General features: G+C 49.3%; 1 protein-coding gene across 1 annotated transcript in view; it reads right to left on the bottom strand.

Annotated features, from left to right (window-relative positions):
* Positions 1-2,266: 2,266 nt before the first annotated feature.
* Positions 2,267-14,617, bottom strand: part of Tctn2 (tectonic family member 2) — a 28,234-nt gene continuing 15,883 nt past the window's right edge. The window contains exons 10-18 of the mRNA XM_021186903.1: positions 13,781-13,915; positions 12,463-12,540; positions 9,773-9,853; positions 8,683-8,794; positions 6,422-6,528; positions 5,091-5,247; positions 3,831-3,956; positions 3,666-3,754; positions 2,267-2,611 (exon numbers count right to left, since the gene is read on the bottom strand). Of these exons, the coding sequence (XP_021042562.1) occupies positions 2,484-2,611; positions 3,666-3,754; positions 3,831-3,956; positions 5,091-5,247; positions 6,422-6,528; positions 8,683-8,794; positions 9,773-9,853; positions 12,463-12,540; positions 13,781-13,915 (1,013 nt within the window). The 3' untranslated portion in view covers positions 2,267-2,483. The remainder of the gene's footprint in view (positions 2,612-3,665; positions 3,755-3,830; positions 3,957-5,090; positions 5,248-6,421; positions 6,529-8,682; positions 8,795-9,772; positions 9,854-12,462; positions 12,541-13,780; positions 13,916-14,617) is intronic.

The raw sequence follows: 14,617 nt of genomic DNA, 5'->3' as shown, positions 1-14,617 counted from the left end.
ATCCAACTAATGCTGTCCACGTGTGCATGGGTGTGGGGTCATGCACCAGAGGATGAGAAATATGCTTATCTACTTATTTTCTTTCTTTCTCTTTCTCCCTTCCTTTCCTTCCTTTTCTGAGACAGGGTCCCATGTATGTCAGTCCGGTTGAGGATGATTTTGAACTCCAGATTCTTCTTATCTAACCCATTATGCCTCCTCCAGTGCTGTAATCACAGGCAAGCATGACCACATCAGGTTTGTGTTGTGCAGCAGATGGAACCCAGGACTTTATACGTGCTAGGCAGGTATACTCAGTAACTTGGGCTTTTTTTGTTTGTTTGTTTGTTTTTTAATGAGTCCTGGGGTCTGGAGAGATAGCTCAGGAGTTAAGATTTACAGCTCTTAGCAGTAAGCTTTGGGTTCCTAGGACTCAATCAGGTGTCTCACAACCACGTGTAACTGCAGTTTCAGAAAATCCAATGCCTTCTTCTGACCTTGATAGACTTCTGCGCATATATGCTCTCAAGCACACAAATAAACCTTTTAAAGAGATTTTTATTATTTTAAAGTGTGTGTGTGCATGCATGACTTGCAGAAGCCAGGGGATTTAGAGTCCCCCCACTCCCCCATGAACTAGAATTAGAGTGAGCTGCCTGACATGGGAACCATACTCGGGCCCTCTAAAAGGAGAATGTGTGCTCTAACCACTGAGCCCTCTCTCCAGCCTAATGGGGGTTGGGAGGAGACTCTTAACCATTTTGTGTGCCCGTTAAGTTCTGTTTCAAGTATACAACCCCTTTATTCTTAGTGAAGGTACAGAGAATGCAGTCATCATCCTTAGTCAGTCTGAGAACATCCATTCACCCACAAGATACCGTTTCAGTCGCAGCCAGCCACCACCAGCTGCCTTTGTCATGGTGAATTTGCCAGCCCAGGAGGGGTACAGTCCGTGGAACTAGGCCCTAAATGGTGCAGTGTAGGGCCTCTGTAATCCCTCAAGCCGCACTGCTAACCTCCGGCAGCCATGAGACTCTGCACTAACATATACTCTGGTGTGTGCTTAAAATCTTCGGCTTCTCTTACTGCATCCCAAATAAAATCCAACCCCTCACCACTGCAGAGGAGAACACACGAGACGACGCGGCTTCTGCTTCCTACCCTGGGCCCTGGCTCCTTTTGCTGGACCACACCCCCTCCCTGCTTTTTCCTGGCCTACACACTTGAACTCTGGAGTCCTTCAGTTTAAAATACTGGCCCACTGGACCGTCTCAAAGCTGACTCCTTTGGATCTCAGCTCAAATGACCAGTTTAGGTTTTACTGTCAACGTGACACGATGTCACCTGAGACGAGGGAGTCTCAACTGAGGGATGACACAGATCTGACTGTCCGGTAGCCATGGCTATGACGAATTATCTTGGTTGCTGATTGATGGGGAAGATCCAGACAACTACGGGCAGTGTCACCACTGGATAGGTGGCCCGGGGCAGTTTAAGAAAGCTGCCTGAGACATTGTGGTGCACACTTTTAAACTCAGCACTCAGAAGGGGGAGGAGGTGGATCTCTATGAGTTCTAGGCTGGTCTGGTCTACATAGTGAGAAATTCAGCATTTAATACTATAGAAGGGCTGAGATGGCTCTTGGGTAAAGGCACTGTCTACACAAGCCTGACCACAGGCATTCCCTCCCTGGATACCAAAGGCAGAAGGAGAAAACTGACTCCCCAAGCTTGTCCTCAATGTACTTGCATCACTCAAAAACACACACACTAATCATCATCATCATCGTTGCCATCATCGTCACCATCATCATCACTGCCACCACCACCACTATCATCATCATATAAAATTCAATTTTGATCTAAAAGCCTTTTTTTTTTTTCCAGGACAGGGTTTCTCTGTGTAGCCTTGGCTGTCCTGGAACTCACTCTGTAGACCAGGCTGACCTTGAACTCAGAAATGCACCTGCCTCTGCCTCCCAAGTGCTAGGATCAAAGGCGTGCGCCACCACCCCCCAGCCTAAAAGCCTTTATAAAGCATTTTCTAACCCTTTCTCTGGAATATGTGACAGTAATCAATCTTTTCTTTATACTTACCTGCTTGCATCAATCTAGTCTGGGCAAAAATAAAACCCCTGTGATTAGAAATCCGTGCTGGGCTTCATTCTCTGACATTACACCCCCCCCCCCAATTCCCCTGCATCCAGCTAGAATCGTGAATGATCATCCGGAGCCACTCTGAACATCTAGATATTTGACTCAAATCCACTTACCACTAAGAATTTCTATAAAAATAGACATTCTGTTTATTAAAATGGTTCAGAGAGGCCAGGCATGGTGGAGCATGCCTTTAATCCAGCACTCCAGAGGTGGAGACAGGCAAATCTCTGTGAGCTTAGAAGCAAGCCAGGGCTACGTAGAGAGACCCTGTCTCAAACCGACAGGTTTCAGAGGGGCGCACGGGCTGATGGGGAGCCGCTGAGTACGCTGAGTCTCCGAGGAAACTTAATGGTAGATGGGAGCTGAGTCCCAGGCTTTGCACATCCTGACCCAGGGGTGCCTGAGGAGGACAGCCAGCATGAGGAGTGACAGCAGCATCAGGCCTTTGGCCACACATTGAGACTGGGGCTCCCCTGAAAGACATCGAAAGGCAGTTGTTAAGAGCTCGAAGGTCCTTGTGCCCGCAAATTGCCAGGGAAGCCAGGAATGTGGAGCATACAGGATCATGCTCGCAAAGGAAAGGACACACAACCTGTTTTTCCAACCAGAAGGCTAGGAATGGGGGTGGCTAACAGCCTGGTGATCTGCTATCTGTTGGGCCAGGCCATATCAAGATCCAACAACCAGGACTGGAGGTGGCTAATAGTCTAAATGAACTTATGTAATCTGTATTGCCAGGGCTCCCGCAGGCTCTCACAACCGAGACCAGAGATGGCTAACAGCCCAAATGTCTTCTACACTATCTAAATGAGATAGTGACGATGCCAGGTCCTTCCTTGGGCTCTCAAGCTAATACAGGCAGTCTACTCTAGAACCCTTTGTTTTCATATTATTTATGTATGTGAGTACACTGTCGCTGTCTTCAGACACACCAGAAGAGGGCATCGGATCCCATTCCAGATGGTTGTGAGCCGCCATGTGGTTCCTGGGACTTGAACTCAGGACCTCTAGAATCTGGAAGAGCAGTCAGTGCTCTTAACCACTGAACCATCTCTCCAGCCCTAGAACCCTTCTTGGAAGTAGGGACATGGACTTTGAGTTGTGTTTCAATCTTAATTATTTCTCCTTGTGTACTGGGCACTGGATTATACCAGGAAACTTTCCCCCAAATTGTACTGTGTTTAAATATGCCGGCAATAAATCACCTGACATCAGACTCCCAAGTTTGACCCAGCCTGGATGATTAAGTTAGGCTGAACTGAGTTTCCATTCATTCTCGTTTCTTGGTGGCTTGTTTCCCTGCCAGCTATGACACTTGCAGGCGACAACCCCTGTCCCAACAACTGAGTCATAAGGTAATAACTTAGTGATTACTAGTGGCAACCATTCATTGATATCATAATTTCTAAACATCGATATTGGCGTGGTTTCTTGTTAAGTCTTTTGTGTTTTAACTTGTCTGGGACGTTTACACAGGTTTAACGGGCACAACATAATGAACAGCACACAGAAATCTGGCTTCCCTACCTTGATAGTACTGGGTCAGAGGGTACAGGAGTTGGGGCCAACACAGCTCATTGCGGGTACAGTCGTACTCTGTGAAGTTGATCTGGAATCTACAAAAGCACGTGGGAGGGTTACAGGGAGAGCAAGAGAGAAGCAGGAAGGAGCCTGCACCTGCCATTGGCTTACCTCGTCGGGGGGCGGGGCATCTGCGCAGGGACGTTAATGAACTCTACAGAGGCAGTGAGAGGGAGAAGGTCGGCCTTGTCCTCACAGGTGAGCCCACACTGGTACTGCCAGGTCACGGTGGAAAACCTAGAAGGGGACGACCGTAAGGTAGTGTGGCCGCCGACTAGGAAGCCAAGCGCCGCATCACAAGTCTAGACCCAGAATCTACAAGTACCCATCACTGGCTGCCGTGGCCAGCTCCCTCCTCCGGTCCAAGTCACTGTAGACAGGTTCTCTTCACAAAGATTGCTTGTCTCCAACAGTCTAATAAAAACAGCAGCTGACCATCGATATACCGAAGGCAGGCCGTGCCCGCAGCACAGACCTAAGGTGCTTTTTACATATCATGGCAAGTCCTCAAAGCAGCACTGTGGGAGCGGGGTGTCGCCTTGGCTCCATCCCAACTCTCTGAAGTGGGGTCTGATGGGAAATCAGCGCCTCTTCTCCTGTTCTGGTAACTGCTCCCCAACTTTCCATGGGGGTCGGGGACACACCACTCCCTGCTCTCTGCTCAGTGGGTCGGAAGATACCAGCCTGAATCCAGAGCCTGCCTGCCAGAGCTGTTGATGATTCTGGCCATCATGAACATGACCTGGCCAGACAACTACAACAACAACAACAACGTCTGCCTATATCTCCCTGGACAAGGTGGCTTCTCTTTACTAAGGCCAGGTGAGGTGAGGATGTGCCCGAGGAGGATGTCCCCAGTATGAAAACTGTCCCAGGACAAGGTGAGCTGGAGGGAAACAGAAAGAGACCCTCTCTGACCTTACAGGCATGGGGACTCTCCCAAATTGAATAGCGCCCATCATTCTTTGCTAAGTGGAACCTGTCACCTAAGGTAACGACACGATGCACAGAGGCATCATCATTTCTTACATTAGGCTACTGCATATTAAACGTCTAAAGTCACACAACGCCATGATCTGACCCTATGGGGCCCGGCAAAGCCTCCCAACAGTGGCCATATTCCATCACCAATTTGCTACCCAATACCCTCAGCACCGAGCAGGCCCTTACTAGCCCTGGCCTTCCCCTGACACTGCAGCAGCTCTAACACCGAGCCTTACAAATACTCCTGAGGGTGGTGTCTGCGCCTTCCACTTACACAGCTCTAGCATCATAGCTATTAACACAGTTCTAAACAATTGCCATTTGCGAGTGTGCAGATCCCGGCCTAGCACTCCTTCTCTTTGGCAACTCTCAGGGAGGGAACCACACCTTGTCTCCACAGCCAGGATCTCCCGCTGAGCCACCCCTTCCACAGAGCCAGCTTCAGCAGTAAGAATGCGGATGGAGAGCCGGGCTGGAACTTCCGGGCACACGCCATTCGCACGGCTCAGGGGCAGGTCGGCCCCTGTATCAGGGGTGTCGGCACCTGCGGGAATGTCAAGTTAGACATCTGTTAATAGCAGCTGTCCTCCAGTGTCACACTTGATACCCGAAGGGATGGAAGGTGATATGGTCTGGCTCTCCAGTCGCGAGACACAATTCTCTAGCGAGGCTGTTTGTTGTCACTCCATGACTATGTGACCTCACAGCGTCTAAGCACCTGGGTGGTGTCGAAGTGCTTCCCTGTGTGCTGAATGAGGTCCCAGCCCACAGACTGAAACCAAACACAGAGATTCAGCGTCTGGGGCTACAGAGATGTCTCAGCATTTAAGAGCACTTGCTGCTCTTTCAGAGGACCCAGGTTCAATTCCCAGCACCAACACAGCAGCTCACAATCACCTGTAACTTGATACCCCTTCCAAGGGCGCCAGCACACATATGGTATAAACTTCCACAAACACACACATAAATTTAAAAAAAAAAAATCTTTTCTTAAAACGAAAAAAAAAAGGGGGGGCTGGTGAGATGGCTCTGTGGTTAAGAGCGTCGACTGCTCTTCTAAAGGTCGTGAGTTCAAATCCCAGCAACCACATGATGGCTCACAACCATCCGTTATGAGATCTGACGCCCTCTTCTGGGGTGTCGGAAGACAGCTACAGTGTACTTACATATGATAAATAAATCAGTATCTAAACTTGTCGCTGAAAGCCACAGAATAGCCACAGACTACACACTATGCGGAACCACATCTCAGCCCCAGATTCACTTTTAAACTTCCCTGTACAGAAGAACTCTCCAGCACACAGGAATGCCTTCCTGAGTCCTTGCACTCATGACTCTGCTTTCTATTTGCATCTGTCCATTCTGGGCGCTGCACACAAACGCAGTTGGAGCTCCTGGTTGGTCTGTATCTGGGCCCCTTTCACTTAGCACCACATTTTCATTCTCTATAAACTACTAGGTCAACCCTCGATGCCAATATTCTTGGGCGCTCAAGACAGAAGTGCAAACCGACATGCCCTGTGCATCTTCAAGCCCAGACTCTCAGCAAGAGGAAGCTTGAGGTAGTTTCCCCTTTTAGCAAAAGCCACGAGAGAGCCGGGAAACGAAAGATTCTAGCCTGCAGGGAGCCCCAGGCAAATGCGCCAGGCTCTGGAGCCACGGCTGGTGACAATAGGATCAATAGCAGTCAGCCCCTGTGTGTGGCCAGCCTGACTCACGTATGATCTCCAGCCAGCCATCACTCAGATCACTGTAGTCCGAGTTGCCTCTCCTCGCAACGTGCGTTGCCTGTATCAGCAAATCCAGTCTCTGAAGGACATTCTCCCTGCACGAAACGGAGATAACGCTTCTCAGCCGGTGGCCAGCGGGGCTGGTCCTCCGGTCCTTTTCCAAGAGTGGACATGTCATGTCTTTGCTGGGAGCCCAGATAAAAATCTGCTGGAGCGACTGGCATTAAAAACAGGATGTAGGGGCTGGAGAAATGGCTCAGCAGTTAAGAATACTTGCTGCTAGCTGGGTGTGGTGGCGCACACCTTTAATCCCAGCACTTGGGAGGCAGAGGAAAGAGGATCTCTCTGAGTTCGAGGCCAGCCTGGTCTACAGATCGAGTTCCAGGACAGCCAGGGCTACCCAGAGAAACCCTGTCTTAGAAAAACAAACAAACCAAACCAACCAAACAAAAGGAATGCTTGCAGCTCTTCCAGACTTGGGTTTGTAGCATGTAATTTTTAAATACACTCTTGCTCCTTGCTTGGTGGCAGCAATGGCCGTCTCACCCAGCCCCCACGGCTAGGGTTCAAATCCCGGCACCCACTTGGTAGCTCACAACCACCTGGGACTCCAGTTCAAGGGCACCTGACAGCCTCTTCTGACCTCTGCAAGCACTGCTCGCACTCGGTGCTCAGACACACATCAGGTAAAGAATGCTCATACCAGAGCCGGGCGGTGGCGCACGCCTTTAATCCAGCACTCAGGAGGCAGAGGCAGGCGGATTTCTGAGTTCGAGGCCAGCCTGGTCTACAGAGTGAGTTCCAGGTCAGCCAGAGCTATACAGAGAAACCCTGTCTCAAAAAACCAAAAAACGCTTATACCATGAAATGAATACATTATAAGTACTGGGAGTGTACTAGGAGGGGCCGGTGAGATGGCTCAGTGGGTGGAGGAGTGTGTATGCAGGCCTAACAACCTGAGTTGGATTTCTAGACTGCGTGGCCAGAGGGAGCCCTGGCTCCCAAGAGTTGTTCTCTGCCCTCCACGTGTGAAGCGTATGTATGGTCACGCATCCTCCCACAAAGTAAAGATAAATGTAAAAAAAAAAAAAAAGAAAACAAGGAAACTCGCAACTGTTGGGAGGGTGCGGAAAACCTGGAGCCGTCCGTCCGTCCCACTCTGCTGTGAGGACAGCAAAAGGTGCTACCACTGTAGTAAAAGTGGGTCCTGCAGGCAGAAAAGGGAATTACCAAATGAACTGGCACGTCCATCCCTGCGGGCACAGACAGAAGGAACGGGAAGCACATTCAAACAGAAACTTGCGCAGGCCTGGGTGCAGCAGTACCCACGGCCAAAGGGCTGAGCCATCCCTCCAGCCCCATAAAGCCTTCCATAACGTCATGAAAGGCCCAAATGACACTCGGTTGTTCACCTTTTCTTGTCTTTAGTTTTTTAGCCATTTGTGTATGTGTGCGTGTATCCTGGGGAGGTCAAAGGACAACCTGAATGAGTCAGTTTTCTTTCACCACAGGAGCCTTGGTCTTGAGCTCAGACCCTCAGGCTTGGCAGCAATCGCCTTTATCTGCAGAGTCATCCTGACGAACCGTTTGTTTGATTTTATGTTGAGACAGGGTGTTAGGTGCAGCCCATGAGGACCCTAAGCAGCAACCCTGCCTCAGCCTCTACCGTGCTGGGATGGTGGCATGAGCAGTGTGTCTGCCTGAGGCACTTACTTTCCAATGATTAATTACACGATGGGAATGTGACACCAACTTCAAACAAAAACAAAAATATCAGAGTTACCAGGATGGCCCAGGGTAAGACACATACACACATACACATACACATACACACACACACACACACACACACACACACCAGGGCAGGCAGGTGCCTGTACATTGACATATACAACAGACACACACAAGGCTTGCAAGCACCTGTACACACACTCATATTCACACACATATACACATGCACATACCACAAATACTGGGGCATGCTTGTACCTCTCCTCCCCCCCTCCACACACACACACACACACACACACACACACACACACACAACCATACCAGGGTCCATTGTAACTTTTCAGTCTTCTGTCATTAACATTCACACAGGTAACTAGTTTTAAGGAGACCACTCAAAATGCAGGAAAATTCATCAGTGAAACTCACGGGAGCCAGCTTTGGGGAGGTAGAGCCAGGAGGACCCAAGAGTAGCAGATCTTCCTGGCCATGCCTCACACAAACCAACCAACAAGACCCACCTGAGCTGTGTACAGTTCTCCTTAATCCCAACTTCTAGCAGGCAGCCAGAGAAGACATTTTCTCCAAATAAAACGGGTCTGAGAGTGGCTGATGTGCACAGGCCCCTTCCAGCTGCAACAGAAGGATGAGCCCCTCACTGTTCTGCTAAATACAAGTAAGGATTTACTTCAAGAACTTCCTGAAACCTCTTTCACACAGGAGGCTGAGGCAGGGGCATGGGGGTTGAAGGCCAGCCTGGGCAAATAGACCTTGTTTCGAACAAACAAAAAGTGTTAATTTTTTATCTTTTTTTTTTTGGAGACAAGGTCTCACATAGCCCAGGTTGGCCTGAATTGTTGATGTAGCCGAGGATGGCCTGATTGCCTGATCCTCCTGCCTCCACCTTTTAAGTGTTGGGGCCACAGCAATGCACCAACGAACCTGGCTAAACAAAACAAAATAAAGTTTCTAGCTTCTGAAAACTCTAATCCAGTGGTTCCCAACCTGGGAGTTGTGACCCCTTTAGGGGTCGCATACCAGATAGCCTGCATGTCAGGTAGTTACACTGCAATTTATAACCGTAGCAAAATTACATTTATGAAGAATCGAGGAAATTATTTTACGGTTGGGGGGGTCACCACAACGTGAAGAACTGTATAAAAGGTCGCAGCATTGGGAGGGTTGAGAATCGCTGCTCTAGTCCTCCTGATCCCCTCAAAGCCAGACGAAGGTGTTCCATCCTGTGTGAGAATTCTTGGACCAGGCACTGGGGGCTTCCTGTAAGCCAGATGTTGCTGCTTCAGGCAGGTGTGGGCAACTCCCACTGCCACGCTGCGTGCCCTCTGTTCAGAGGGAGCTGTTCTGGCTCCAAGGAACAGCATGATGGGCCATGGCCACAGACAGCACAACCCTGCCTGAAACGCTCTTACAAATACCTAGCACTTTAGGTACAACAGGCAAGGCATCCTTGAAAAAGGAAAACAAAAAAAAAATGTCCCGGAAACAAAAAACTTCCCCTCCCCACACACCAGAAGGGCAGCAATGTTTCTAACTGCAGGCTATCAGGGGCAGAGCACATTTATTGAATCACAAACGGTAAAACCACCTCACCTGGCTGCCAGAGGTGCAGTGTGCTGACGTTCATCCCGTCGTCGGCACGCAGGGCTCGGACCGGCTTGCCAAGCTGGTAACCTAGACACAAAAGACAAAGCAGCGAGGGCTGCCATCTTCCCTCCCCTTCAGGTAAGACAGCAAGAGGGAAACTGGGAGGCTTGGAAGGGCTCTGGCCCAGGGAGTGGCACTATTAGGAGGTGTGGCCTTGTTGGAGGAAGTGTGTCACTGTGGGGGTGGGCTTGGAGACCCTCCTCCTGACTGCCTGGAAGCCAGTCTTCTCCCCTGACTGCCTTGGGTGTCGAATTCAGGGCTCCTTCTCCAGCACCCTGTATGCCTGGACGCTGCCATGTTTCCCGCCTTAATGATAAGGGACTGAACCTCTGAACCTGTAAGCCAGCCCCAACTGAATACCGTCCTTTAAAAGAGTTGCCTTGGTCATGGTGTCTCTTCTCAGCAATGGGAACCCTAAGACAGGGGCCTAGGGGAGCCCTGGCTTTGGCCATTCGTACACACCACCCCAGCAGCCAACACAGCAACTCTGGGGAAGCTGAAACAGGAGGCTGGTGATTTCTATTTACTGTTGTGATTTTTTTTTTTGACTTATTAAATTCTTAGCCCGGTGTGATGACACCCATGTGTAACCACAGTTCTTGAGGTGTGGAGGGAGAACGCTCACAACACGACCCACTTACACTGAAGGCTGTGCCGTTCGTTCCCTAGGAACAGCACCAACATTTCCCAAAACAACTTCCTACAGCCACAGCCTGCTCCGTGCACATCCACACTGCCCTCTCCATCCCCGGGTGTGGTTTAGTGCCAGTGCTACACAGCAGGAGCCGATCAGGGTCTCCATACCATTTCTTTCTTTCTTTCTTTCTTTTTTTTTTCCGAGACAGGATTTCTCTGTGTAGCCCTGGCTATCCTGGAACTCACTCTGTAGACCAGGCTAACCTCAAACTCAGAAATCCACCTGCCTCTGCCTCCCAAGTGCTGGGATTAAAGGTGTGCACCACCACGCCTGGCTCTCTGTCCCATTTCTGTATCAGGCTGTATTTCCCACCATTTCTGGATACCAACCTCTCCTAATGTATTTTATTTATCACAGCTTATCCAAAATATTACCACATAGGTTACCACATCTCACGTGCTGAGCGCTCCCACAGGACATAACAGGCACCGAGAGGCCAAAAGACGGTGTAATGGGCAGATATATGAATAGAAAGCTGGTGTTAGCTTTTCCTGGGGCGAGACAAATGAGCATGCAGTCAGGAGACACAAGCCCAATGCACTTGTGGGCTAGCTCGCAGGAGTGTGGATAACTGTAAGTCAGCGGCATCACTGAGAATCCCACCCGGCATGGGCAGTGACTTCCTGTCCGACGGTACCTCCCAAACACAGCTGGGGGCAGAACAGGCCTGACCTTGTTGGGGTCTCTCTTAGATATAGCCAGCCGCAGTTGCTCTGACTAAGGTAGTAATGGCTACTCGGAGGACAGTGGCCACAACAGTATCCGGTTTCTTAAACGGCCAATGGTACCAGGTGGTAGTAGTTCTGGGACTTTAATCCTAGCTACTCTGAGGGTGAGGGGAGGCATGAGATCACAAGTTTGAGGCCAACCTTGGCTACACACAAACACCACATCTCAAAAACAAAACAAAGCCAAAAACCTCCCAGGGGCCAGAGAGCTGGCTCAACAGTTACTTGTTGCTCTTCCAGAGGATCCAAGGTTGGTTCCCAGCACCCATGCTAGGCGATCCACAACTGCTGGGTGTGGATCTCAGTAATCTCACACCCTCCTCTGGTCCTCATGGCACCTGCACACAAGTGGCACAGGTGTGTGAACACACACACACACACACACACACACACATAAATAAATAAAACATAAAAATAATTTTTAAACAAGGGGTTGGAGAGACGCCTCAGCAGTTAAGAGCAGTGGCTGCTCTCGTAGAGGAATAGGGTTCCATTCCCAGCACCCACATAGCGGATCACAACTATTCCAGTTGTGAAGAACAATTCCAGATCCAGGAGGAGCCAACAGACACACATGCAGGCAAAACACCAAGGAATATAAAATAAAAATAAATCACTAAAAAAAAAAAAGTTAAAGCAAAACAACAATCACAACAAAACCATCGCGAAACAGCCAGGCATTGTAGCACAAGTCTTTAACAGATCTTTAGTCCACAGAGGGAGTTCCAGGACAGTCAGGGCTTGCTACATAGAAAAGCCATATGAGCCGACTCACGCCTTTAATCCCAGCGCTTGGGAGGCAGAGGCAGGCGGATTTCTGAGTTCGAGGCCAGCCTGGTCTACAAGTGAGTTCCAGGACAGCCAGGGCTACACAGAGAAACCCTGTCTTGAAAAAAAAAAAAAAAAAGAAAGAAAAGAAAAGAAAAGAAAAAAGAAAAGAAAAGCCATATGAGAAACAAACCAAAAACAAACCAACCCACGAAATATAAGACGACCAAAGGCCAAAGAGAATAAAATTTGCATGCAAAGCACCATTGTATATTAAAACATAAATATATAAATCTGCCACAGGAGAAAGTGGATTATCGTGGAATAAAGAAACTGGCATGGAAACAAAAGCAACTCAAGACAGTCTCATAACCACGGGATAGGACAGCTCAGGGTGCCACGCTGAGGTCTGTGCAGAAGAGCAGCACTGTCATTCATCCTACCTGGATTTCCAGAAAATTCCTTCTCACCACCACTGTGATGGCTTAAAAACTTCACTGTGAATCTCTGGGTCATCGTTCCTAGAAATAAACAGGACCAGAGACATAACATGTACCATTTTGTTGGGAAAAGAAATTAACTCGAGCCGGGCATGGTGGCGCATGCCTTTAATCCCAGCACTCACAAAGCAGAGGCAGGCGGATTTCTGAGTTCAAGGCCAGCCTGGTCTACAAAATGAGTTCCAGGACAGCCAGGGCTATACAGAGAAACCCTGTCTCGAAAAACCAAAAAAAAAAAAAAAAAAAAAAGGAAAAAAAAAGAAAAGAAAAGAAAAAGAAATTAGCTCCCGTGAACATGAAGCATGCATGCTGTAAGGCGGAGGCAGGAGGATTGCTTTGAGGCTGAGGCCAGAGTACACATCAAAGCCCTTTCTTGAAGAAAAAAAAAAAAAAAAGAATCAAAACAGCCAGGCGGTGCTGCACACATTTAATCCTAGCACTCAGGAGGTTGTGAGTTTGAAACCAGCCTGGTTGACACAGAAAATTCCAGATAAAGGGCTATGCATTAGACCTTGTCTGTGACCAGGCTGGCCTCGAATCCAAAGATCCTCTCACCTCTGCCTCTTGGGTGCTGGGATTAAAGGAGCGCGGCAGCATGCCCTGCCCTACCTATTCTTTTCCTTATTCTAAAGTTACGTTTTATGTCTTTTGTGTGCGTGTATGTGGCAAACATGCGGAGGACCGAAGTCACTTAGCCTCGTCGGATCTGCGGGATCCGTCTCGGGCTGTCAGCAGCAGGTGCCTGCAGTGACCCACAGAACTCTCTTGCCAGCCCGATGGTACTATTTACATTACTGTTGCCATGTCTAATTGCACATCTAAGCGTGTGCATGTGTGCATGCCACTGCAGAAGTCTATGGAGCTGCTCAATCTCCTCTGCGCTGCCTTACGGAGATGCTGGGAACTGAACCCAGGACCTCTGGAAGAGCGGCTGAGCTAGGCACTATCTAACTTCTAAAAGAAAAATCACTTTTATTTTCTTGTTCTTTTGAGACAGGGCTTTACTGTATGTACCCGGGCTGCTCTAGAACTCACTACCAATCCTCCTGCCTCAGCCTCAGGAGTGCTGGCATTCCAGGGATGAGTCGCCAGGCCTGGCACGAAATTATACTTGCTGTGCAAAAGAACCCTGACGCCTGATTCCGTGGAAAAACGCACAGGATAGACAAGGCTGGCTTCACTTGGGGGTTATAGTTCTGGAAACCACAGAGAAGGAAGACGCTTCAGACTGAGAGCATTCAGGACCCCTCACCGACGTTACCTCTCTGGTGGGCACTGATTTCTGCCCGGACGATTGTGATGTCTAAGCCGCTGATGGAATTATTTTGCCATCTAAAAACATAATGTTCTTCCACATTCACGTTTCTGGGGGCCGATCCGACACTTAAAATTGTGTCTGCAAAGACGAGAATATGCGCATAAATGAAAACTCGTTCTGGGTTGCAATCTGTCACTGGGGCTCTGTCTGCCTCTGTGGGCTCCCGCCAGCCTCTCTGACTTTTCCTGGCCACCTCTTCCTTCATGGCGCTTCCTGTTACTTCTGTCAGGGTCGGCCACATCCTCTATTCCACCTCAGTTCCCTAAATAACTCAGTCCCTTTCTTTTGATTCCCGTGTCCCCAGTGCTTGGCTCATAGCTTGAGCACAAGTGTGCACTTGAGGACACTCACGCCCCGGAAGCAGGGGCTTCTAAACACACAGTCAGGAACAAGGTCATAAACCACTGGAAAGGAACCTGAACCACACCTTCATTCAAAACAAAGGTCTGCGTACATCAGCCCCACCCACACAGCTGCTTGGGCAGCATCCCGGCTGCAAAGTGCTAACTACCAGCAGGAAAGACAGCCCAGATCCCCACAGGAAGCTAGCCAAGGGAGCCTATTGTCAGTTCTGGTGCTTAGCTGGGAAGAGAATAAGACACCCTGTTTTAAACAAGGTAGGAGACAAAGACCCACGGCCAAGGCTGTCCTCTGATTCCCAGCATATGCCTCTGTACTGGCTGGTTTTGTGTCAACTTGACACAGCTGGAGTTATCACAGAGAAAGGAGCTTCAGTTGGGGAAATGCCTCCACAAGATCCAGCTGTAAGGCATTTTCTCA

This window comes from Mus pahari, chromosome 23, assembly GCF_900095145.1.
Source record: "Mus pahari chromosome 23, PAHARI_EIJ_v1.1, whole genome shotgun sequence".
Lineage (NCBI taxonomy): Eukaryota > Metazoa > Chordata > Mammalia > Rodentia > Muridae > Mus > Mus pahari.
The sequence above is the reverse complement of the archived record's forward strand: the minus strand, read 5'-3'. Positions and strand labels throughout refer to the sequence as shown.